Source organism: Muscardinus avellanarius (genome assembly GCF_963383645.1).
Source record: "Muscardinus avellanarius genome assembly, chromosome: 12".
Taxonomy (NCBI): domain Eukaryota; kingdom Metazoa; phylum Chordata; class Mammalia; order Rodentia; family Gliridae; genus Muscardinus; species Muscardinus avellanarius.
The window spans coordinates 71,833,273-71,857,018 of NC_137798.1; the positions used below are offsets into that span (position 1 = coordinate 71,833,273).

The 23,746-nt window shown below is 38.0% G+C and overlaps 1 protein-coding gene across 9 annotated transcripts in view; it reads left to right on the forward strand.

Annotated features, from left to right (window-relative positions):
* The window catches only part of GPHN (gephyrin), a gene marked incomplete at both ends in the record, with an annotated part of 546,660 nt that overhangs the window by 485,627 nt on the left and 37,287 nt on the right, over window positions 1-23,746 (forward strand). For all 9 annotated transcript variants that reach the window (XM_080706865.1, XM_080706872.1, XM_080706867.1 and 6 more), the window contains one exon: window positions 8,122-8,243. In XM_080706865.1, the coding sequence (XP_080562991.1) occupies window positions 8,122-8,243 (122 nt within the window). The remainder of the gene's footprint in view (window positions 1-8,121; window positions 8,244-23,746) is intronic.

A 23,746-nucleotide genomic window follows, 5' to 3' on the forward strand; every position in this document is an offset into this window, starting at 1 on the left:
TGTGCACATATGTTACTTGGGATTAATTCTCAAGTTGCTCTGCCACTGAACTGCATCCTTAGCACTTTTATCTTTTATTTTGAAATGGTCTTGCTAAGTTGCTGAGGATGGTCTCCAACTAGTGATCTCTTGCCTCAATCTAATTGGAATTATGGAATTACAGGCATGGGCCACCACACACAGCAAAATCCATTTTGTGTGTGGTACTAGGGATTAAGTCCAGGGGTACACTACCACTGAGCTATACCCTATCTCTTTTTATTTTTTATTTTGGAATAGGTCTTGCTAAGTTATTATGCAGGGGCCTCAAACCTATGTTTCTCCTGCCCCTGCTTTTAAAGTACTGGGATAATAAGTGTGTTTCACCACACCTAGGTAAAACCAATTGTGTGTGTGTGTGTGTGTGTGTGTGTGTGTGTGTGGTACTAGGGGTGTGGAACCCACGGGCTTTCTACCTCCAGGCTACACCCCAGCCCTATTTTTTTATATAATTTATTTGGAAACAGGGTCTCACCAAGTTGCTGAGAGCCTCACTAAGTAGCTGAGGCTGGCTTCAAACCTATGTGATCCTCCTGTCTCAGCCTCCCAAATGCTGGGATTACAAGCATGTGCTACCATTACCAGCTTAAAAACCAAAAATTTTTTTGACCTCTTTTATCTAAGAGTTCAAAATATTATCTCTGTGTAGAGGAGGAGAAACTTGGGATCAATCTCAGGCGTATTCTACCTCTGAGCAACACTCCTAAGCCTTTTTCTTTTATTTTAAAACAAGGACTTATTTTTCTAATTTTTAATTATTTTTATTTTGAAACAGGGTCTCACTAAATTGTAGAGGACCTTACTAAGTATCTGAGGCTCTCCACAAACCTGAATCCTCCTGTCTCAGCCTCCCAAGTACTAGGATTACAAGCGTGTGCCACCATGCCTGGCTGACACAGGGTCTTAGTAAGTTACCACTCACTGGCCTTGAACCTTCAATCTTCCTGTCTCAGCCTTCCAAGTACTGGCATTACAGGCATGTACCACTACTACCTTTATTATTCTGTAGCCAAGTAACTAAGGCAATTGATTTAACTCTCAGCTAACCCCACCAAGTATAACTACAAGCTATTTGTAATAGTAATATATTCCATCAGAATTTATAATCTGACTTTTCTCTCTTTTTTGTGTGTTAGATCTGTTTATCTGGACCTTTGGGTATTCTAGGATATGTACATATGATCAGAATTGATTTTTTATTTACTTTTATTTTGGTACTGGGGATTGGATCCAGGGGCATTCTACCTCTGAGCTTCGCCCCCAGCCCTATTTTTAATTCTTTATGTTGAAACAGAATCACACTAAGTTGCAGAGGGCCTCACTGAATAGCTGAGGCTGGCCACAAACCTGTGATCCTCCTCTCTCAGCCTTCCAAGTCCTGGAATTACAAGTGTATGCCACCACACCCAGCTATATCCAGAATTGATTTTTGATCAATTAATAAAGTTTTCCAGTAAAGAGAAAAGAAAGATATATAAGAGAGCTATTTACAGTGAATATTATAAAAGTTACTGACCACTGCAAACATTTAATCATCCTCCCTTTGCAGAGAGATGAAAAGTCTTAAATGCAGCTAGCCCATTTCAATAAATGAAAAAGAGAAGAAGTGATTCATTACAATCACTTCAGATACTGTTGTATAGTCTCTCGCTATTAAGACTATAGGATTAAATCTCTAAAGAATAGAAATGAAGGTAGTCTCTTATAATAAACTAAATAATTTCTCTTTTAGACGACTAAAACAGAGAATGTCCTCAAGAGGGTTTAACAAAAGAACTTTTACTTTTGATGTAGAATTTTATTTTGAAACTTTGCATGATAATAAAAATGCTATGATAATAAAAATGCTAATCATTGAATACTAAGAATTGTATTCCCCTTTTGTTCTAAAAGTACTTTCAAGTGAAAATTATAGTCACGTTAAAAGTGCTCCAGGATAGCCACTGCATATCCAAGTTGTTCTGGATGCAATTAGGCTTTTTAGAATGATAAATGAAAGAAAGAAAAAACAGAAGCCAGAGTTATGCCATGAGGTAGCACAAGTTTATTATTTGTTGAATCCATGAATTAATTAGCTAACACAGGTTAAATCTCTAATAGTTGACCCTAAAAATTAACAGGCCAGCCGGGCGTGGTGGTGCATGCTTGTAATCCTATCACTTGGGAGGCTGAGACAGGAGGATCACGCAGGTTCGAAGCCAGCTTCAGATACTTAGTGAGGCTCTCAGCAACTTAGTGAGACCCTGTTTCCAAATAAAGTATAAAATAGGTCTGGGAGTATAGCCTGGAGGTAGAAAAGCCCCTGGGTTCCACCCCCAGTACCACACACACACACACACACACACACACACACACACAAATTAACAGGCCAAAATGATGGGTAAAGAAATCTTTCTCAAAGCCAATTTTTCAAGCATAGACAGAAATACAGTGTAACCAAGTAACAGTAGGGCTACTATCAAATCAGTGCTTTAGAAACTCTGTAACAAGGGAAACAAAAATTAGTACAAATCCAACCAGATAACCAAAATGTTCTTTTGTTTTGTTTTGTTTTTTTGTTGTTTTTTTTTTTGTTTTTTTTTTTTTTTTTGCAGCACTGGGGATGGAACCCAGGGGCATTTTACCTCCAAGCTCTACTCCCAGCCCAATTTTTTATTCTTTATTTTGAAACAGGGTCTCACTGAGTTGCAAAGGGTCTCATTAAGTAGATGAGGCTGTCCGTGAACCACAATCCTCTTGTCTCAGCCTCCCAAATGCTGGGATTACAAGCGTGCATCCAGCTCAACCAAAAAGTTCTTGAGGACCTAATTAAAGAGATTGGCTTTGGAAAGATCTCTCTACCCATTCTGGCCTGTTTTAACTTAATGTTAAACAAAGAATCTCCCAAGCAAAGAGGCTCAGAGAATGAATGAAGTATAATGTAAACAGTATAAGAATACCAAAGGCAAGCCAGGTGTGGTGGTACGCGCTTGTAATCTCAGCATTTGGGAGGCTGAGACAAGAGGATCACAGTTCGCGGACAGCCTCAGCTACTTCTTTAGGCCCTCCGCAACTCAGTGAGACCCTGTTTCAAAATAAAGAATAAAAAATTGGGTAGGGGTTGTAGCTCGGAGGTTGAATGCCTCTGGGTTCCATCCCCAGACCTGGAAAATAAAAATAAAAAAGAACACCAGAGGCAAGGATTCTTGCCTACATTTTTGTAGAATTTGCATAACTATCCCAGTCCTAATTCAGATATCACTATGGAAACATGTTGATCAAACCAAGCTACATGTACTGAACTTTCTGAGCCAGGCAAGAACATCACCTTGACAATGTAGGAGAAGAACCTATCCTCCTGAGTTCTTACCTGTCCCCTATAGCAAGAGGCAGACTAACAAAAAAGAAACACAGTGTATTAGCATGGTATATGCAAGGTATGTATGACAGATAACCCTCTCAAAGAGGTGGTTAGAAGTCTGATTTATATAGTATCTGCAGTAATGAACAATACATTTTTTTTAATTTTTTATTGGTGCACTGTATTCATACATCATAGTGGGATACAAAGAAAACTTTTGTAGACATACATGCACACATCGCCCAGTCAGCCCCCATCCAATCCCCACCCCATTCCCTCCCCATCCCTCCTTCCCATGCTTGGCTTAGTGGTTGACATCTAGTATTATAGCAATTTATCCAAAATTAAAAATGATAATCTCACATAACAGTTTCATTTGTCTGATACCAAGCTTTTGATAACATAAAGATAACATTTCAATATTTCTTTTTGCTTTCTTTCTTACCAGAGAATATTTTTTTTAGGTGAAACTATCATATATTTATATATTTATTTTTCAGAAAAAATCTATCCTAATATGGAATATGGATTCTAGATACCCAAAACGATCTCGAAAAAGAACAAAGTTAGGAGATGTATATTTTCTGATTTCAAACCATATAAAGCTACAATAATTGAAACAGTGTAGTACTGTTCTAAAGGCAGATATATAAACTATTGGAGCTAAATAAAAGCCTAGAGCTAAATTTTTCCATATATTGTCAAGTTATATTTGACAAGGTTTCCACAAACATTTGGTGGAGGAAATAATAATCTTTTAACTAATGTTGAAAAATTAAAATTACATGAAAACATTTCAATATTTCTTTTTGCTTTCTTTCTTACCAGAGAATATTTTTTTTCTATTTTTTAGGTGAAACTATCATATATTTATATATTTATTTTTCAGAAAAAAATCTATCCTAATATGGAATATGGACTCTAGATACCCAAAACGATCTTGAAAAAGAACAAAGCTAGAAGATATATATTTTCTGATTTCAAACCATATAAAGCTACAATAATTGAAACAGTGTAGTACTGCTCTAAAGGCAGATATATAAACCATTGGAGTTAAATAAAAGCCTAGAGCTAAATTCTTCCCTATATTGTCAAGTTATTTTTGACAAAGTTTCCATGAACATTTGGTGGTAGAAATAATAATCTTTTAATTAAATATTGTTGAAAAATAATAATTACATGGAAAAGAATAAAATTGGACCCTTACCTAATCCCATATACAAATATTAACTCAAAATAGATAAAAGACCTAAATATAAATCTTAAGACTATAAACTTTTAGAAGAAAATCTGGGTCATAAAACCTCACAACATTGAAATTGGCAGTGATTTCTTGGATATGATTTCAATGGCACAGGCAACAGAAGAGTATACAAACTCCCTAAAAAATAAAAAAATATTGTATATCCAAAGACAATGTAAACAGAGTTAAAAGTCACTAATAGAATGGGATAAAATATTTCCAAATGCTATATCTGAAGGTATATTAATATTCCAACTAGACATCCTAAAAATTAACAACAATAAAGGCAAACAATACCATTTAGAGATAGGTAAAAGACTAACATAAATAATGAATCTCCACAGATAACCAATCTTAGTTGTCTGTTGAATGGAAAATCTTGTTTCTCTGGTTCTGGTGTGTGTTACCGATTTCTTCTTTGTAGTTAATCTCTTTGAGTATTTTCTCTAGCGCTGGTTTTGAAGACATAAATTCCTTCAGTTTCTGTTTGTCATGGAAGCTTCTTATTTTTCCATCTAATTTGATAGAAAGTTTTGCTGGGTAGGAAATTTTTGGCTGGAAGTTGTTTTCTTTCAGAGTTTGGAATATGTTACTCCAAGCCCTTCTGGCTCTCATGACTTGGTTTGGGAAGTTTGGAGTGATTTTAATTGGTTTGCCTCTGAATGTCACTTGGCCCTTTGTTTTTGTTGCCTTTAAGATTCTCTGCTTGGCTTCCACATTGGTCATTTTGACAATTATGTGGCGTGGGGATCCTCTTCTCTGATCCTGTCTAAAGGGAGTTCTATAAGTTTCCTGGACCTGTGTATCAACCTCTTGCTCTATGTTTGGAAAATTTTCTGCTATTACTTCCTTGAAGAGATTGTTGATCCCTTTGGTTTCACTTTCTTTTCCCTCCTCTATTCCAATTATTCTTAGGTTAGCTCTCTTAAAATGGGCCCATATTTCTTCAATGTCAGATTCCTGCTGTTGGATTTTTTTTTCTAGATTACAAACTATGCGTTCATTTTTGGTATGATCATCTTCGAAGAGCGAGATTCTGTTCTTCATGTGGTCTAATCGGTTGTTCATGCTTTGAATTGAGGCCTTTACTTCATTAATTGCATCCTTTATCTCTTTTTGGCTCTCTCTGAATTCTTTTCGAAGCACCTCTATTATTTCTACAGTTATTTTCCTGATTTGATCTTCTAGAAATCTCTGATTTTCTGTTTTATTGGGTTCTGATGTTGTGGGGTTGTGGGCATTCATTGCTCCAGTGTTATTCTTCTTTCCCATGATTTCGGAAGTTTATGCCTTCTCTGGGTTCTTCCCTTGGGTCACTATGACTTCGCTTAAGGTGCTCTGGATCTCGAGTCTGTAGTATCTCAGACCCCACTACTCCTTTACTGGGTTGTATCACAGAGTCTCCGACCCAGGGAGTCGATAGAGGCTGCTTTAGACTGTGGGGGGTGCCAGGTTGCACGTTCTCCTATGGTGTGATATCTCTGCCACCGCCACTCCCCCACTGGGTCAAGTCCCAGGGAGTAGAGTACTGGGATTTCTCCTCTGTGGCCCGCAGTTTGACTCACTGTTCTTGAGTACGTAGATGTAGCTGTACTGGATTCGGTGAATTCACTGCTGCTGCCGCCGGTGGCAATATGGCGCCGCTGCCACACCTTCGGCCATGAGACTGGCGTATTTTTTCTTCTCTGGTTTTGAGTTTCACTCTGAGTCCCTGCAGCATGTGCTGAGCTCAGCCACTGGGAGCTTCAGATGCTCCCTGCACCGAAAGATCCCGCCTGGCTGTTCCGCAGCGACTCACCTCGGCTTGCTGTAGCCGTCAGGTGAATTCGCTGCTGCCGCTGGCAATATGGCGCAGCTGCCGCGTCCTCGGGCGTGAGGCCGGTGTATCTCCTCTGTGGCTCTGAGCTCTGTTCTCAGTCCGCTTTCTCTCTGGAGCCTGGTGATTTTTTTTTTCCTCTGGTGATGGTGTTTTCTGGCTATGAAAGGCGCTGATTTTGTGGTAATGGAGATTGGTTGTTAGCGGGGCTCTTAAGCCCCGCTTTTCTCGGTCGCCATCTTCCCGGAAGTGAACAATACATTTTTAAAGTAGTCACAAAGGCCAGGCGTGGTGGCGCACGCTTGTAATCCCCACGCTCGGGAGGCGGAGACAGGAGGATCTCGCAGGTTCGAAGCCAGCCGCGCTGGCGTAAGAGACCCTGTTTCAAAAATATAAAATAGGTCTGGGAGCGTAGCCCAGAGGTAGAAGGGCTTCCAGGAACCCCAGTACCACCAAAAAATAAAAAATAAAAAAAAATAAAGTAGTCACAAGACAAGGAAAATGATCTTTCTTAATTAAATTATGTATGTTCACATTATCAACTAACTCCATGTATACTAGCATCTAGAAGAACTGGGAAGAAAGTAGGTGCCCTTTCAAGATGATACCATAAAGGAAGGAGAGAGGCTCACACTTAGTTCTGTATTTATCTGTATAAACTGAGTGTTCTAATATCAATACTAGCAACTGCCTTGAAGGTAGTTATTATAACTATAGTTTATAAGTGAGAAAATTGAGGCCAGGGGTTCAGGTAACTTGAGTTTAAATCTTGTCTGAATCCAAAGTTTCTCGTACAGTGTACTCTGACTGGCTCATTGAAACATCCTACCATAGAATAAGCTTCTAATTTTCTTCACAGACATACTAGTGGTTGTTATTGAAACTCCAAAGGTGAATTCAAATAAGAGTATTGGAATTGTGGGTATATGTAACTAAGTCTTACATGTTTAAGTTTGTTAGTCTCAGAGACAAAACATATGTCTCCTTCAGAGAAGTTTAAGTTCTTTAATACTGTTGATTCCACTTCAGAAAAGGGATCAAAAAGCTTGAAAGAAATGATAAATTATTCTCTTTAGCCATGAGAATATTATGTCACACAGTCTCTACCTCTAATGCTGTCATTGAAATAAAAATTAATAAATGCTTCTGGGAGTAAAAAGATAATTCTTTTATTTAGTTGGGCCAGTAAACAATTACTAGAAAGGCCTTAGAATTATTGTCAGATTATAGCCAAAGCTGATGTGAAATTCGGGTGGTCAATCACAATTTCAATCACAGTTTAAATTCCTACATTTATTTTAGTTCTATAGGAATGTTTTCACATTCTCCTTTACTTGCAATATTTATTCAAAGAGCCTTAGAGCATACCAGATACTGTTGTAGGTGCTAGAAGTACTAAACTGTTTAATACATATTTTTTTTTTTTTTTGCAGGTCTGGGGATGGAACCCAGGGGCATTTGACCTCTGAGCTACACCCCCTGCCCTATTTTTTATTATTTATTTTGAAGCAAGGTCTCACTAAGTTGCGGAGGGCCTTACTAAGTAGAGCTGAGGCTGTCCACGAACCCCGACCCTCTGGTCTCAGCCTCCCGAATGCTGGGATTACAAGCATGCACCACCACGCCCAGCTTAGGCAGCATTATTATAAGAAAATAACTAGTTGTATTTTTTTGGCTTTGTAGCTGCTAAATCCTGAAGATGACCTCTTACCAGGAAAGATTCGAGACAGCAATCGTTCAACCCTTCTAGCAACAATTCAGGAACATGGCTACCCCACGATCAATTTGGGAATTGTGGGAGATAAGTAAGTATTGCATTTTATTTTGAAAAGTTGTTATTGAACAAGTATGAAGTTTTGGAGTAATTACTTGAGTTCCTGCTTCAGTAGACAAATTTAGTACCATTATTTTCATAGATGAAATTCTTCAAAAGCCAGAGTATTACAGGGATATCCGTATCTTTTAGAAATAGACATTTTCTTAGAATGTGTTTTACAACAGGAGAAATATTTTACTTTGCTATAGGTGTGTTAAGTATACAAGAACCTCTTTTGTGTGTGTGTGTGTGTGTGTGTGTGTGTGTGTGTGTTACTGAGAATAGAAACCAGGGGCTTTTCTACCTCCAGGCTATACTTCCCAGACATATTTTATACTTTATTTGGTAACAGGGTCTCACCAAGTTGCTGAGAGCCTCTTTAAGTAGCTGAGGCTGGCTTCGAACCACTGCCATCCTTCTGTCTCAGCCTCCCAAGCGCTGGGATTACAAGCGTGCGCCACCACGTCTGGCTTAGGAACCTCTTTTCTTAGTGTTGGCTTTATTCCAATGGAACTAATGGTAATGGTATTATTCTTATTCATACTTTAACTTGTTTCAAGAAATATATGAAAAACTTAGGTGAGAAGAGTAAGAAAGATTGTCAAAATAGTATTACCTGATTCTTTGAAGATTAAGTACAGTCACTTTTTAGAATTTTTACATTGATTTTAGTATCCTTATATAATTTAAGTTTTACCCACTTGAAAGTACAAAGAAGCCAGCATGGTAACACATGCCTATAATCCTGGATCAAAAGTTTGAGGATATCCTCAGCAAATAAAGAGACTCAGCATTGAGATCCTGTGTCAGAACAATAAAATAAAGGTCTGGGGGTATAGTTCGGAGATAAAATGCCCCTGGTTTCACTTTACAGTACCACGTAAGAAATAAAAACAATAAATATAAATACAAGGTGTCATGTGCCTGTAATCCCAGTACTTGGAAGACTGAAACAAGAGTAATACAGGTTTTAGGCCAACTTCAGCAACTTAGTGAGACCCTGTTTTAAAGTAAAATAAGACTGGGGGTGTAGCTCAGAGGCAAAATGTCTCTGGGTTCAACTCCTGGTCGCACAAAATGAAAAGAAAAAAAGGACAAAGAAAGGCAGATTGTGCATCTTTAAGAGCATAATGCACCCCTATACCAAATTAACTTAGCCCTCTGGTAAATTCTCCAAATATTTCTGTGACTCTTCAGTGGAATGTCACCTGTAATCAAAAGCCAGTCTGTGCTGAGTATCTCACTACTATACAATGCTACTGCTCAGCCATTTTTTAGCAGGCACTATTTCCAGTTTACTAGAGGCATATTTGCTTTTAAGAAACGCTTTCAGCCGGGCGTGGTGGCGCACGCTTGTAATCCCCGTGCTTGGGAGGCAGAGACAGGAGGATCGCTCAGGTTCGAAGCCAGCCGCGTGCGCTGGCTTAGGAGACCCTGTTTCCAAATAAAAATGTAAAAATAGGTCTGGGAGTGTAGCCCAGAGGTAGAAGGGCTTCCAGGAACCCCAGTACCACCAAAAAAAAAAAAAAAAAAAGAAACGCTTTCAAAGCCAGACTCTGTGGAACATGCTTGTAATCCCAGTACTTGGGGGCCTGAGACAGGAGGATCACTGGTTTGTGGCCAGCCTCATCTACTTAGTGAGGCCCTCCACAACTTAGTGAGACCTCATTTCAAAATAAAACAGGGCTGGGGGTGTAGCTCAGAAGTACAATGCCCCTGAGCTCAATCCCTAATATCACAGAAAAAAAAAAAGAAATATTCAGACCTTAACCTGGTGGAGCCAAAACTAGAACATCAATCTGAATGATAGTACTCTGATTTATTTATCACTTTTAATCTCCTCTTTCTGGCTCATTACCACCTTCTCACTAAATAAAGTTCATTAGTATGGATCCTGCCCTTAATATCAAAGGTGCCTTGGAAGAGGCTCTACCCTAACATTTCACAAGGTATAAGTATGCTATGAACTCCATGTTAGATCCAAACTGGACCTAATCCAAACTTTGGACAACCTGCGTTTTGCCAGTAACCTGAAGAGTAGTAGCTTTTATGTCATTTCACTTTTTTTTTTTTTTTTTTTTTTTTTGGTGATATTGGAGATGGAACCCAGGGGCTTTCTACCTCTGGGCTACACTCCCAGACCTATTTTATGTTTTATTTGGAAATGGAGTCTCTTAAGCCAGCTAAGGCTGGTTCCGAACCTCCACAATCCTCCTGTCTCAGCCTCCCAAGCGCGGAGATTACAAGCATGTGCTACCACACCCAGCGGTTATTTCACCTTTTTTTTTTTTTTTTTTTTTTTTTTTTTTTTTTTTGGTGGTACTGGGGTTCCTGGAAGCCCTTCTATCTCCGGGCTACACTCCCAGACTTATTTTATACTTTTTTTATATTTGGAAACAGGGTCTCCTAAGCCAGTGCGGCTGGCTTCAAACCTGCGCGATCCTCCTGTCTCTGCCTCCCAAGCGCGGGGATTACAAGCGTGCGCCACCACGCCCGGCCTTTATTTCACCTTTTAACATTCTCTTTTTTCCCTCGTGATTTTTTTTTCCTTTGAAGACAGTGGAGTAGATGCTTGTGAGCAACAGGCCACAAGGCCCTAAGACCAGTATGTCACATCACACTTGATTTGTCTTTCCACATATCACAAGGTTTACAACTCAAAGATTATAGCACTCTGGATTTTTTTTTTTTTTTTTTTTTTTTTTTTTTTTTGCGGGTCTGGGGATGGAACGCAGAGGCATTCGACCTTCAAGCTACACCCCCTGTACACGCCCTATTTTTTATTCTTTATTTTGAAACCGGGTTTCACTGAGTTGCAGAGGGCCTCACTAAGTAGCTGAGGCTGTCTGCGAACAACAATCCTCTTGTCTCAGCCTCCCAAACGCTGGGATTACAAGCGTGAGCCACCACGCCTGGCATTCAGGACATTTTTAAAGAAATTTTCTTTCTTTTTTTCTTTCTTTCTTTCTTTCTTTTTTTTTTTTTTTCCAGTACTAGGGATTGGAACCCAGGGGCATTCTACATTCAAGCTATACCCCCAGACCTGTTTTTTATTCTTTATTTTGAAACAAAGTCTCACTGAGTTGCCAAGGGCCTCACTAGGTACCTGAGGCTGTTCATGAACCTCTACCCTCTTGTCTCAGCCTCCCAAATGCTAGGATTACAAGCGTGTACCACCACGCCTGGCCTAAAGAAATTTTCTAAGTAAAGTTAAGCTAGTCGCAGATGCTGGGTAACTGCTTTGCCAAAGCCAATTAGCTATGAATGAACACCAAACAATATACTTCATACTAACAATTCTAACTAAAAAATTCTAACAAGCATACTAAATGAACAATTTAGTACACTTTTGTAAAACAAGTATACAAAACAATATATAAATCCTATCATTCAGCTGGGTGTGGTGATTTATGCTTATAATCCTGGTACTTGGAAGGCTGAGACAAGAGAATCGCGGGTTCGCAGACCGCCTCAGCTACTTAGTGAGGCCCTCTGCAACTTAGTAAGACCTTGTTCCAAAACACAGAATAACATATAGGACTGAGGGTATAGCGTGGAGGTAGAATGCCCCTGAATTCCATTCTCAGTACCACACACACAAAAAAAATCCTAGCATTCGAGCACTTCAAATAATTTGCAGATAACAAGCCACAAACAAGGTGAGGGAGAAGATAAGGAACCACATCCAGAAATGGAAGAAGAGATTCCAAAGAGTCACACTGATCCTTGGTCAGCAAAAAGAGCAGGACCTGAGTGAAGTCGCTGGATTGGAGTCATACACACAGTGACATAAGCAATAGCTCAGTGCACTACATGTCAAAAAGGCTGTTCTTTTATAATTCTATAGGTTCTGTTAAGTGTCTTTTTTTTTTTTTTTCAAAAAAAATTCATGGCTGACTAAACAGCCAACTAAGAGTCCATGCTGATGAAGCCAGTACACTGATTACCTAGTATCAGGTTCATAGGCCAAGGAAGGAATAGAAAAAACTCACTACAAGAAAAAGAAAAAGGAAAAAAAGCTAGTTCTTTAAACTTGAGCCTGAGTAGTAACTTGTCCTTCTTTATAAATTTCAAAGCCAGCTGCGGGTGGCACATTCCTGTAATCCCAGTACTTGGGAGACTGAGACAGGAGGATCACAGGTTTGAGGACAGTCTTAGCAAGTAGTAGCCTCTCATCAACCTAGCGAGACCCTGTTTCAAAATAAAATAGGGCTGGGGCATAGCTCAGAGGTAGAATGCCTCCAGGTTCATTACCCAGTACCATAATAAATAAATGAACAGACAAAATTTAAACTCCTAACTCTATTCTGATACAGATATAGCTTTAAAGAACATTAAAATCAACTTCTGAGAAGAAATGGGTGGATCTAAAAGTTTATAAAACACAGAGATAAGGCAAGCAGGCCTGAAACTCTAGGATACAAATTCATCAGATTTAATAAGGTTATTCCCAGACAACAAGTCACTAGTCCTGTGATTGATACAGATCTAGGTTTTGTCAGTCTTACAGTGCTATATTGAGGAGGCCCAGAGTGAATGGTTTAGAACGCAGAGGCAGAATGTGGGAGGAAGTTCCTTCGTTCCCCATCCAATCCCCTCATTTAGGTTGTCTTGTTTGCTCCTCTATAGGAAGAAGGAAATTCTCTAAAACACACAATGTACTTAAACATATCGAAGTCAACCACTAAGCCAAGCAAGGGAAGGAGGGATGGGGAGGGAATGGGGTGGGAATTGAGGAGGGGCTAAATGGGTAATGTGTACATGTATGTCCACACAAGTTTTTTTACCCCAATATGATATATGAATATAATGTACCAATAAAAAAATAAAATTAAATTTTAAAAAAAGAATGTGGGAGGAAGGAATTTATAACTATTCTAATGAAAATCTGTGCTGGGAATTTAGCAAAGAAATAAGGTACTTTATAGCCTGTTGGTAGTCTATGTAGATTGCCCCCCTCTCATTCTTCCTCCTTAGGTAGCTGTTGGCTAATGAACACAGTATTGATAAAGAATCCTCTGTGCTGCGCTCTCCAGGAAAACAGAGTTATGGGAAGAACTCTGTGCCGTATTTAAAGCATGGGAATGAAATAGCTCAAGAATGTCAGCAAGCACAGAACCCTTACTAAGCTCTGACAGATAAGGGTAGGGAGTAATGATTCTCATGTCATTTACAAAGGCTTGATTTTGGTTATAAATTTTATCTGATTCTACTTTGCAGCACTTGTTCTTATCACCTACCATAATTTTGACAATATCAGAAGAGCAGTAGCACTGTGGGCTAGAGTGGTCATAGAGTTTTCTAAAGGTGCAATTTCATCTAGAATTTGAAGAATGAATAGGATTTAAATGGGAAATGAGAATGTGTTAATCCAAGTAGAAAAAAATAGATGAACAAAAATTGAGACTTAGAAATAAATACACAGAAGAGCCACTCAGACGACGCCCTACTGATTAGAACAGGAAGTTCTGAGAGACAGATAATGTAGGTAAATGTAATAGAATTTTCTTCACAGAACTAGAAAAAAATAGTCCTAAAATTCATATGGAAGAATAAATGACTCATAATAGCTAAAGCAATTCTGAGCAATAAGAACAATGCTAGAATCAACATCAGTCTGATGTCAAATTATACTAAAAAGCTATAGTAACAAAAACTACATGATAGTGGCATAAAAGTAGACATGGACACCAGTGGAGTAAATTAAAAGATACAGAGTTAAACCCACAGAGATACAGCCATCTGATCCTCATACAAAGGTACTAAAAATGTAAGTTGGTAAAGACAGTCTTTTTAAGAAATGGTCTTAGTAAAACTAGATATCCATATGTAGAATAATGAAAGCACATTCTTTTCTCTCACCCTGTACAAAAGTCAAGTCAAAGTAGATCAAAAGCCTAGTAATTAGACCAAAAACTCTACAACTGCTACCCAAGATGTAGGCACCATCATTTATAAAGAACTCAAAAAAACTTAACACCAAGGAAACAACCCAATCAATAAATAGGCAAATGAACTAAAAGACATTTCTCAAAAAAAAAAGAAATATACATGGACCAAAAATATATGAATAATACTCAATATCTTTATCAATCAAGAAAATACAATCACAACTACAGTAAAATTTTATCTAACACCAATTAGAATGACAATCATGAAGAATACAAATAATAAATGCTGGTGAGCAAGTGGGAGAAAAGAGGAGTTTTGCACTGTTAATGGGATTGTAAATTAGTACAACTATGGAGAGCAGTATGCAGGTTCCTCAACAGACTGGTAATGGAACCACCATATGACCCAGCTATACCACTCCTCAGAATGTATCCAAAGGAATTAAAGTCAGCATAGTACAGTGGCACATGCATACCTATGGTTATAACACACAGTTTTCAATAGCTGTTATCAGCCCAACATAGGTGTCTTTAAACAGATGAATGGATAAAGGAACGGTGGTATATATACACAGTGGAGATTTAATCATCCATAAAGAAGAATGAAATTTTGTCATTTGTAGAAAAATGGATGGAACAGAAGGACACACACTAAGTCAGACTCAGAAAATCAATGATTATATGTTTTCTCAAATATGTGGAAGACAGAGATAAAAAAAAAAAAAGGAAAGAAAAGGGGACCTACAAAAAGCTAAAAAGAGATGAGTAGAGTAGTGGAAGGAGACCAGGGGAGGAAAAGGGGAGATAGAGGGAAGGAAAGAGACCATATATGCTATGTGCATATATTAATATATCACTTTGAATCCCATTATGCAGAATTGTCATGTACCTAATAAAAATTAATTTTTAAAAATGCGATAGAAATTGGAGACTAGATTTTTTCTTTTTTCTTTATCTTTTTTATTTTTTTATTTTTATGTGGAACATATTGAAATTGGCATACATTCAGATTGTGCTTGGTGCCCTCTCCCCCCACCCCACCCCCGCTTACCCTTCCTCTCCCAACAATGAGTGTCCAGGTTAACCATGCTATATTCATACTTTTACAAATATTCAGATGTAGCTCCTCCATTAATCAACCTCAGCCTTCTTCCTTTCCTATCCTTGCATTCTAGCTTTGCTGAGGTTTCCCTTCCATTATCTGGAGTCGGAGGCCAGATTTTGAAAGGCCTTACAATCCAGGCAGAAATATCCAATTCACTTAAATTTGAAGCTTTTTTTAAGCAAAATGAAATAATAAACCATTATTTTAAAAAGCTACTTGGGCCAGGCATGGTGGCACATGCTTGTAATCCCAGCATTTTGGAGGCTGAGACAGAAGGATTGTGGTTCACGGACAGCCTTAGCTACCTAGTGAGGCCTTTTGAAACTCAGTGAGACCCTGTTTCAAAATAAAGAATAAAAAATAGAGCTGGGGGTATAGCTCAGAGGTAGAATGCTCCTGGGTTCCACCCCCAGTACTGAAAAAAAATCTATTTGGACTGAGACGTACCACAAGGGCTACTGATAGAGGGAAAATGGGAACAAGAACAATGCAGTTTATTTATTCATTGTTTAGTCAGTCACCAGAAGGTATTGATTATATATACCTAAACAAAGCACCAGGAGAGCTTACTGGAAATGATTATTGTTTCAGAAAATCTAGGGTAAGCTAAGACTTTGTATTTCTAACAAATACCCAGTTGATATCAAGCTTCTGGCCAGTAATCATAGGAAGGAGCAAGAATGTAGTAAATTCAATCACGTTTCTAGAGTAAGGCATGGTGGTGCACACCTGTACTATCAGTACTTTGGAGGCTGACACTGGAGGATCTCAGGCTCAAAGCCAGCTTCAGTAACTTAGTGAGACCCTCTTTCAAAATAAAAAAATAAAATAAAAAGGTCTAGGGATATAGCTTGGAAGGTAGAATGCCCCTGGGTTTGTCATGAGCAGCATGATAACTTCTATGGGTTCTTGGCTTCTATTCTACCATATCAGGTTCAATCTTCAGTTCCCCTCCTTCAAAAAAAAAAAAAAAAACATATCTACGTATTTTAAGATAATTGCCATTGAAGATGCAAAGTTGAAAAAGATGTAGTGTTTCTTTTTTGGTTTTTGTTTTTTTGTTTTGTTTTTGTTTTGTTTGGGGTTTTTTTTTTGGTGGTACTGGGGTTCCTGGAAACCCTTCTACCTCCAGGCTACACTCCCAGACCTATTTTATACTTTTATTTGGAAACAGGGTCTCTCTCTTAAGCCAGTGCGGCTGGCTACAGACCTGTGCAATCCTCTGTCTCCACCACCCAAGCACGGGGATTACAAGCATATGCCACCATGCCCAGCCCAAGATGTAGCTCTTTTTAAAAATTATATCCAAGCAGCAAAAAATTTTAGCCACACATGATGGCGCAGTCCTATAATTATACTACTTAGAAGGCTAAGAGAGGAGGACAGCAGGTTCAAGATCAGTCTCAGCAATTTAACAAAATTCTTAGCAATGTAGCTTGCTACACTAGGTTCAAAACAAAATATTAAAAGGACTGGGAATGTAGCTTAGAGGTAGAATGCCCATAGGTTCACTCCTCAGTACTAATACAAAAAATAAAAGTAAGCTGGGCGTGGTGGCTCACGCTTGTAATCCCAGCATTCAGGAGGCTGAGACCGGAGGATCACGGTTCGCGGACAGCCTCAGCTACTTAGTGAGGCCCTCCGCAACTCAGTGAGACCCTGTTTCAAAATAAAGAATAAAAAATAGGGCAGGGGGTGTAGTTCAGAGGTTGAATGTCCCTGGGTTCCATCCCCAGACCAAAAAATAAATAAATAAAAGTATCTTAGAAAGTTCCAGTGCTTAAACTTAGATAAATTTTAAAGAGATTGAATTAGGAGAAATTATTAATGCAGTTACATAGAACAGAACAATATTCACATTGATATATCTTTATCTGGATAACAGTGCATCGTTGAAGTGATAAGCATCTGTAAACACAATGAATATCTACAAAATCTAGCTGTGAGGCCTCTTTACCACAATTGTATATCCTTTTCTAGCAACACACTAGTTGTATATCTTTATCCTTTATTTGCAGTGTACTCTGACTTGGCTTTTGAATCTCTTCTTCCTGTGCTTATTCCCTAAATATGTCTCCTGTAGCTCACCTGCAGCTTTCTGTCCTATTAATTCTTTATGTCAATGAATCCCAAAACTTATGTCCCCGCCCTGTGTATAGAAACTAGTTAAACCTAGATATTCCAGATCAGCACACATTTATATCAATGTATACTCTTTTAAGTGCAAATCTGTTTCTACCTTGAATATAGGCCAGTAGATGTTCTAGTTTTCTTTTTCCCACGGATGATTTAATAACCTATTTTGGCCTAATTTTGTCCTAGGCAGCATGAACTACTGTAGGGGAAGAAACTAAGACAAGTGAGGAAGTTCATAGTGTTTTGTTTTGCTTATTGGCTGGGAGAGGGATGTTCCTTTTTTCCATTTTCCTGATAAACTTTCTTTAAGAACTATTGCTACCTTGTATAGGCTGAATAGGGTGGGGGAAAGGATTTGTCTATATTGGTCTAGGGTTATATTTCTCACCAGATAATAATAAACTCCTTGAAGACTAGGAAGAGGTATGTCTTGGTAACCACTATGTCCACAGTACCTAGCAGGGGTAAGGATACAAATCTTGGGTTAAGGAGCCTTGGCATCTTTTTATTTTATTTTATTTTGTACTGGGAATGGAACCCAGAGGCATTTTACCTCCAATCTACACCTTCAGCCCTATATATTTTATTCTTTATTTTGAAACAGGGTCTCACTGAGTTGCAAAGGGCCTCACTAAGTAGCTGAGGCTGGCTTCAAATCACAATCCTCCTGTCTCAGCCTCCCAAACACTGTGATTACAGGCATGCACCACCACACCCAGCTGAGCCTTACCGTCTTTTCCAATACTATTTTCTTTTTCCATGGAAATCTAGAAACTTCCTTCTACTATACAATACACATGTCCAGAAGAATTTTAAAGGGTCCCTGAAAAGTAAATCTAAAAATCTTAGCCAAGAAACAAAAACAGAAAACCACCAACAACAAAACTCTTGGCCATAGGAGCAGGCCAAAAAGTATGACATCAACAACAGAATTGCATTAATAACTGAGATGACCCCCCCTAAAAAAATGCACATTATAAAAACTTTATGGCTTGGGTAATTTGCTTTATATTTGGGGGAAGAGGTAGAAGAGAATTTTCAGGTGGATTTAAGAGGCTTTTATTGTAAAAAAAAAAATTAAGGAACTATGCTCTCAGGCTTAAATAGATAATCTTACACATTTACTTCTTAAACATAATCAACAGTAATCATGATCCAAATACACAATATCTAAGCTGGGGTGATGGCACATGCTTGTAATCTCAGTACTTGGGCAGCTGAGAAGGAGGATCACAGGTTTGAGGCCAGCCTTAGTAACTTGTGAGGCCCTCTGCAACTCAGTGAGACCCTATTTCAAAATAAAGAATAAAATAGGTTTGGGTATAGCTTAGAGATAGAATGCCTCTGGATTCCGTCCCCAGTACTGCAAAAAGAATTAATAAACACCAAATCTACTTGTGGAAAATTAAAAAAATAAATTTTGTCAGGCATAATGGCCCACACCTGTAATCCCAGTACTTGAGAGGCTGAGACAGGAGGATCTCATGTTCTCCGCCAGCCATAACAACTTAGCAAAGTCATCAGAAAGTTAGTGAGACCCTATTTCAAAATAAAAAATAAAATAGGGCTGGAGGTGTAGCTCAGAGGTAGAACACCCTGGGTTCCACTTCCAGCAACACATACACACACGCAAAAGTTAAAAATAAAGTTCAAGCTGAGCATGATAGCACAGCTTTTATTCTTAGGACTTGGGAGACTGAGACAGAAGGATCATGTTTGAGGTCAGCTTTAGCAACTTAGTGAGACTCTCATCAACTTAATGGGACCTTGTTTCAAAATAAAAAAAAAATAGAGCTGGGAGACACCAGCTCAGAAATAGAACACCCCAGAGTTAAATCCCCAGTACCACACACACACACACACACACACACAATAATAGTAAAACAAAGTTCATTATTTTTTTTAAATCATTTTAAAAACTGATGAACTATTAAGCTGTTTTAACTATTGAACTATTGAGCTATTTGTATTTCTACCTCAGCTCCAATAGCTCAGTAATACAGTGTCTGTCAGGCCAAATACTGCCTTTGGCCTTTTAGCTCCTCAAGACCTGAAAGGCTAGGAAATTCCCATAATTAAGAAGAGAGTTCCCCCTTCTGGAATTCTGCCCCACTGGAGTCATCCTGGGCTTGTTTGGCTCTGTCATAAATTGCTGTTCTAGATTTGAATTGCCTGTTCTCCATGCTGCCAATTTGTGAAGCTGCCTCTTCACATTAAAGCACGAAGTAGAAGATTAACAAGTACAGAGATAGCAAATTGGTTTCTTATAAAACTGGCACATTGAACAGGAGTTATCATGATAGGCTTAACAGTACAGTGATTACTAGAGCAAAGCCCAGTGCCTTACAACTTCTAATTTGTGAACCAAATGTGTCCTAACTTCTTAGTGCCAACCTAATGTTCTTGAAGTAAAAATTTTCTAATCTAAAAGGAGAACTCAGATTTGAACTTAATTGGTTCCTGTCTTCTTTATAAACTGCCTGCTTCTATTATGAAAAAAATACCCTTTTCTGCTCAAAATGCAAAGTTTAAATTTTTGATTCAACATAATAGATTTTTTCTGATAATTTATCAGCAAAGGTTTTTCATTTTCTAGTGATTAACAAGAAAGAATATTCTCCATACCTTAGCAAGGATGTGTTAAATTACAAAGGGTTCTTCTATTCGTTTTCTTTTCTTTTTTTGGTACTGGGTATTGAACCTGGAGGTATTCTACCTTTAAACTATACCCCTGGCCCTTTTTATTTTTCATTTTTTAAACAGGGTCTGTCTCACTAGATTGCTGAGAATCTTTATTATTTTATTTTTTATTGGTGCATTGTAATCATACATCTTAGTGGAGTACAAGATGGTATAGGCATACATGCACACATCACCCAATTAGCCCTACCCAATTCCAGGCCCATTTCCTCTCCCTCCCTCCTTCCCATGTTTAGCTTAGTGATTGACTTTGATATGTTTGTTAATGTACATCGTGTACATTAGGGAATTTCCCTCTTCCCCCCTCCCATTCCCCTAGTTAAGTTGCCTTATTTTCTCATGTATAGTATCTCCTTCATCTAGAGTTCTTCCTATGACCCATTTTCTCCCTAATTTCCTCATATTAGGGAGAGCATTCAATTTCTTATTTTTTGTGACTAATTTCACTTAGCTTAATATTCTCCAGTTCCATCCATTTCCCCGTAAATGAAGTAATTGTGTTTTTCTTTATGGCTGAGTAAAATTCCACTGTATACATATCCCATAGTTTTGTAATCCATTCATCTGTTGATAGACATCTTGGCTGGTTCAGTAGTTTGGCAATTGTGAATTGTGCCGCTGTGAACATAGGTACACGTGTGTTAGTTTGGTAGTTTGGTTTCTGTTCTTTTGGGTAGATACCCAGAAGTGGTATTGCTGGATACAGTAACTTTGTTCCCATTCTTCTGAGGATCCTCCATACTGTTTTCCAAAGTGGCTGCACTAATTTGCAATCCCACCAACAATGTATTATAGTTCCCTCTTCTCTACATCCTCACCAGCATCTGTTGTTGTTTGTATTTTGAATGATTGCCATTCTAGTTGGCATTAGGTGAAATCTCAGAATAGTTTTGATTTGCATCTCTCTAATTGCTAATGATGTTGAGAATTTTTCATGCATTTATTGGCCATTTGAATTTCTTCTTTTGTGAAGTGTCCATTTAGTTCACATGCCTATTTTTTCATTGGGTTATGTGTTTTCTTAGTGCTGAGTTTCTTGAGTTCTCTTTATATTCCAGATATTAGTCCTATTGGAAGAGTAGGTGGCAGAAATATTCTCCCATTCTGTTGGCTCTCAGTTGAGGTTCTCCATAGTTTCCTTTGCTGTATAGAAGCTCTTCAGTTTCATGCAATCTCGCGTACTGATCTGCCTTTTAGTTTCTTGTGCTTTGGGGATCTTTTTGAGAAAGTTTGGGGTTTTTTGTTTGTTTGTTTTCTATGGTACTGGTGTTCCTGGAAGCCCTTTACCTCCAGGCTACCCTCCCAGACCTATTTTGTATCTTTTATTTAGAAATAGAGTCTCTTAAGCCAGCACTGCTGACTTCGAACCTGCGGGATCCTCCTGTCTCCGCCTCCCAAGTAGGAGGATTACAAGGGTGCACCATCACACCCGGCAAGAAAGTTTTTACCTGTGCTTATATGTTGAAATGTTGAACCTAAGCTCTCTTCAAGGAGCCTCAAGGTCTTTGGTCTAATCTTCAAGTCTTTGATCCATCCTGAATTGACTCTTGTGCAGAGTGAGAAAGTGGGATTTATTTCATTTTTTCTGTATAGTTAGCCAGTTTTGCCAACACCATTTGTTGAACAGGCTATTTCTTTTCAGTGTATGTTTATGACTTATTTGTCAAAAATCAATTGTCTGTAAGTGTGTGGACTTGTTTCTGAGTCTTCTTCTCTGCTCCATTGGTCTATGTATCTGTTTCTGTGCCAGTACCATGCTGTTTTAAAAATCTATGGCTTTGTAGTATACTTTAAAGTCCAGTATTGTGATTCCTCCTGCATGGTGTTTGTTGCTGAGAACTACTGTGGCTATTCTGGTTTTTTTGTTGTTGTTCCATATGAATTTAAGGACTGATTTTTCTATGTCTGTAAGGAATTACCTTGCTAATTAAATGGGTATTGCGTTGTAGATCACTTTTGGAAGTATAGCGATTTTGATGACATTTATTCTGCCTATCCATGAACATGGAGGATCTTTCCATCTTCTAAGATCTTCTTAGATTTCTTTTTTGTTGTTGTTTTATAAGTTTTTTTGGAGAGGTCTTTTACCTCCTTGGTTAAGTTTATTCCTAAGTATTTTATTTTTTTATGGGATATCCTGAGTGGAAATGTTTCATGGATATCTTTTTCAGTGGATTTATGGTTGGTATACAGAAAAGCTTCCAAATTTTTAAGATTGATTTTGTATCCAGACACTTTGCTGAGTTTGTTGATCAGTTCTGTAAGCCTTTTGGTTGAGTATGTTAGGTCTTCTAAATAATCTGCAAATAGTGAAAGTTTGAGTTCTTCTTTTCTTATTTGTACTCCTTTGATTTCCTTTTCTTGCCTTTTTCCTCTGGCTAGAGTGTCAAGTACTATATTGAAAAGAAGTAGTGATAGTGGACATCCTTATCTTATTCCTGTTTTTAGGGGAAATTCTCAAAGTTCTTCCCCATTTAATATGATGTTGGCTGTGGGCCTACTGTAGATTGCCTTTATGATGTTGAGGTATTTTTTTTTTCTATTCCAATTCTCTGTATTTTGTCAAATGTTTTTTTCTACGTCTTTTGAAATGATCATATGATTTTTGTCTTTGGTTCTGTTTGTGTCATGAATGACATGGACTGATTTTCATATGTTGAACTAGCTTTGCATCCCTGGGATGAACCCTACTTGGTCATAGTGTATGATTTTCTTGATGTGGTTTTGAATGTGTGTTGCTAATATTTTGTTTAGCAGTTTTGCACCCAAGTTCATCAGCGATATAGGCCTGTAGTTTTTCTTCTTTGAGCTGTCTTTATTTGGTTTTGGTGTTAATGTGATGTTGGCTTCATAGAACATATTTGGGAGAGTCCCACTTCTTTCTATTTCACAAAATAGATTGAGGAGTATCAGGATTAGCTCTTCTAAAGGTTTTATAAAATTCACTTGGGAAACCATCTGGTCATGGGATTTTCTTTGATGGTAGGCTATTTATGGCTGCTTCAGTCTCTTTGATTGCTATTGGTTGGTTTAAATTTTCTATATGTTCTTCATTCAGTTAGGAAGTTTGTATTTATCTAGAAAGTTGTCAACTTCTTCCAGATTTCCATTTTGTTAGAGTATAATTTTTCATAGTAGTTTCTGATAATCCTCTGGATTTATATACTCAGTAGTAATATCTCCTTTTTCATTTCTTTTCTTTGTAATTTGGGTTGATTCTCTTTTTTGTTGTTGTTGTTGTTAAGTTGGGTAGTGGGTTATCTATCTTGTTAATTTTTTCGAGAAACCAGCTTTTTGGCTGAGAGTCTTGCTATGTTGCTGAAGTTGTCCTTGAACCTGCCTTCTATCTCAGCCTCCCAAGTACTGGGATTACAGGCATGTGCCACTATATCCAGTTTCTTCCCATTGTTAATGAAAAAAGTTTAGTGGCTGTTACCGTTTTCTTTCTTAATCCTTAAAAGTTGCTTTTATAATTGATTTTTTTTGTTTCTTCTAAGAATAACCTCTAGGTATTACTGTACCTCTAGAAGTTATTTTTCTACCCTAACCTCACAAAAAGTAGTATCTTCCAGAAAACTTGTCCTATAATTTCAAATCTATTATGATCATTCTTACTCACCATTTACATCATTTCTCCTTATATGGGTATTCATTTTAGTT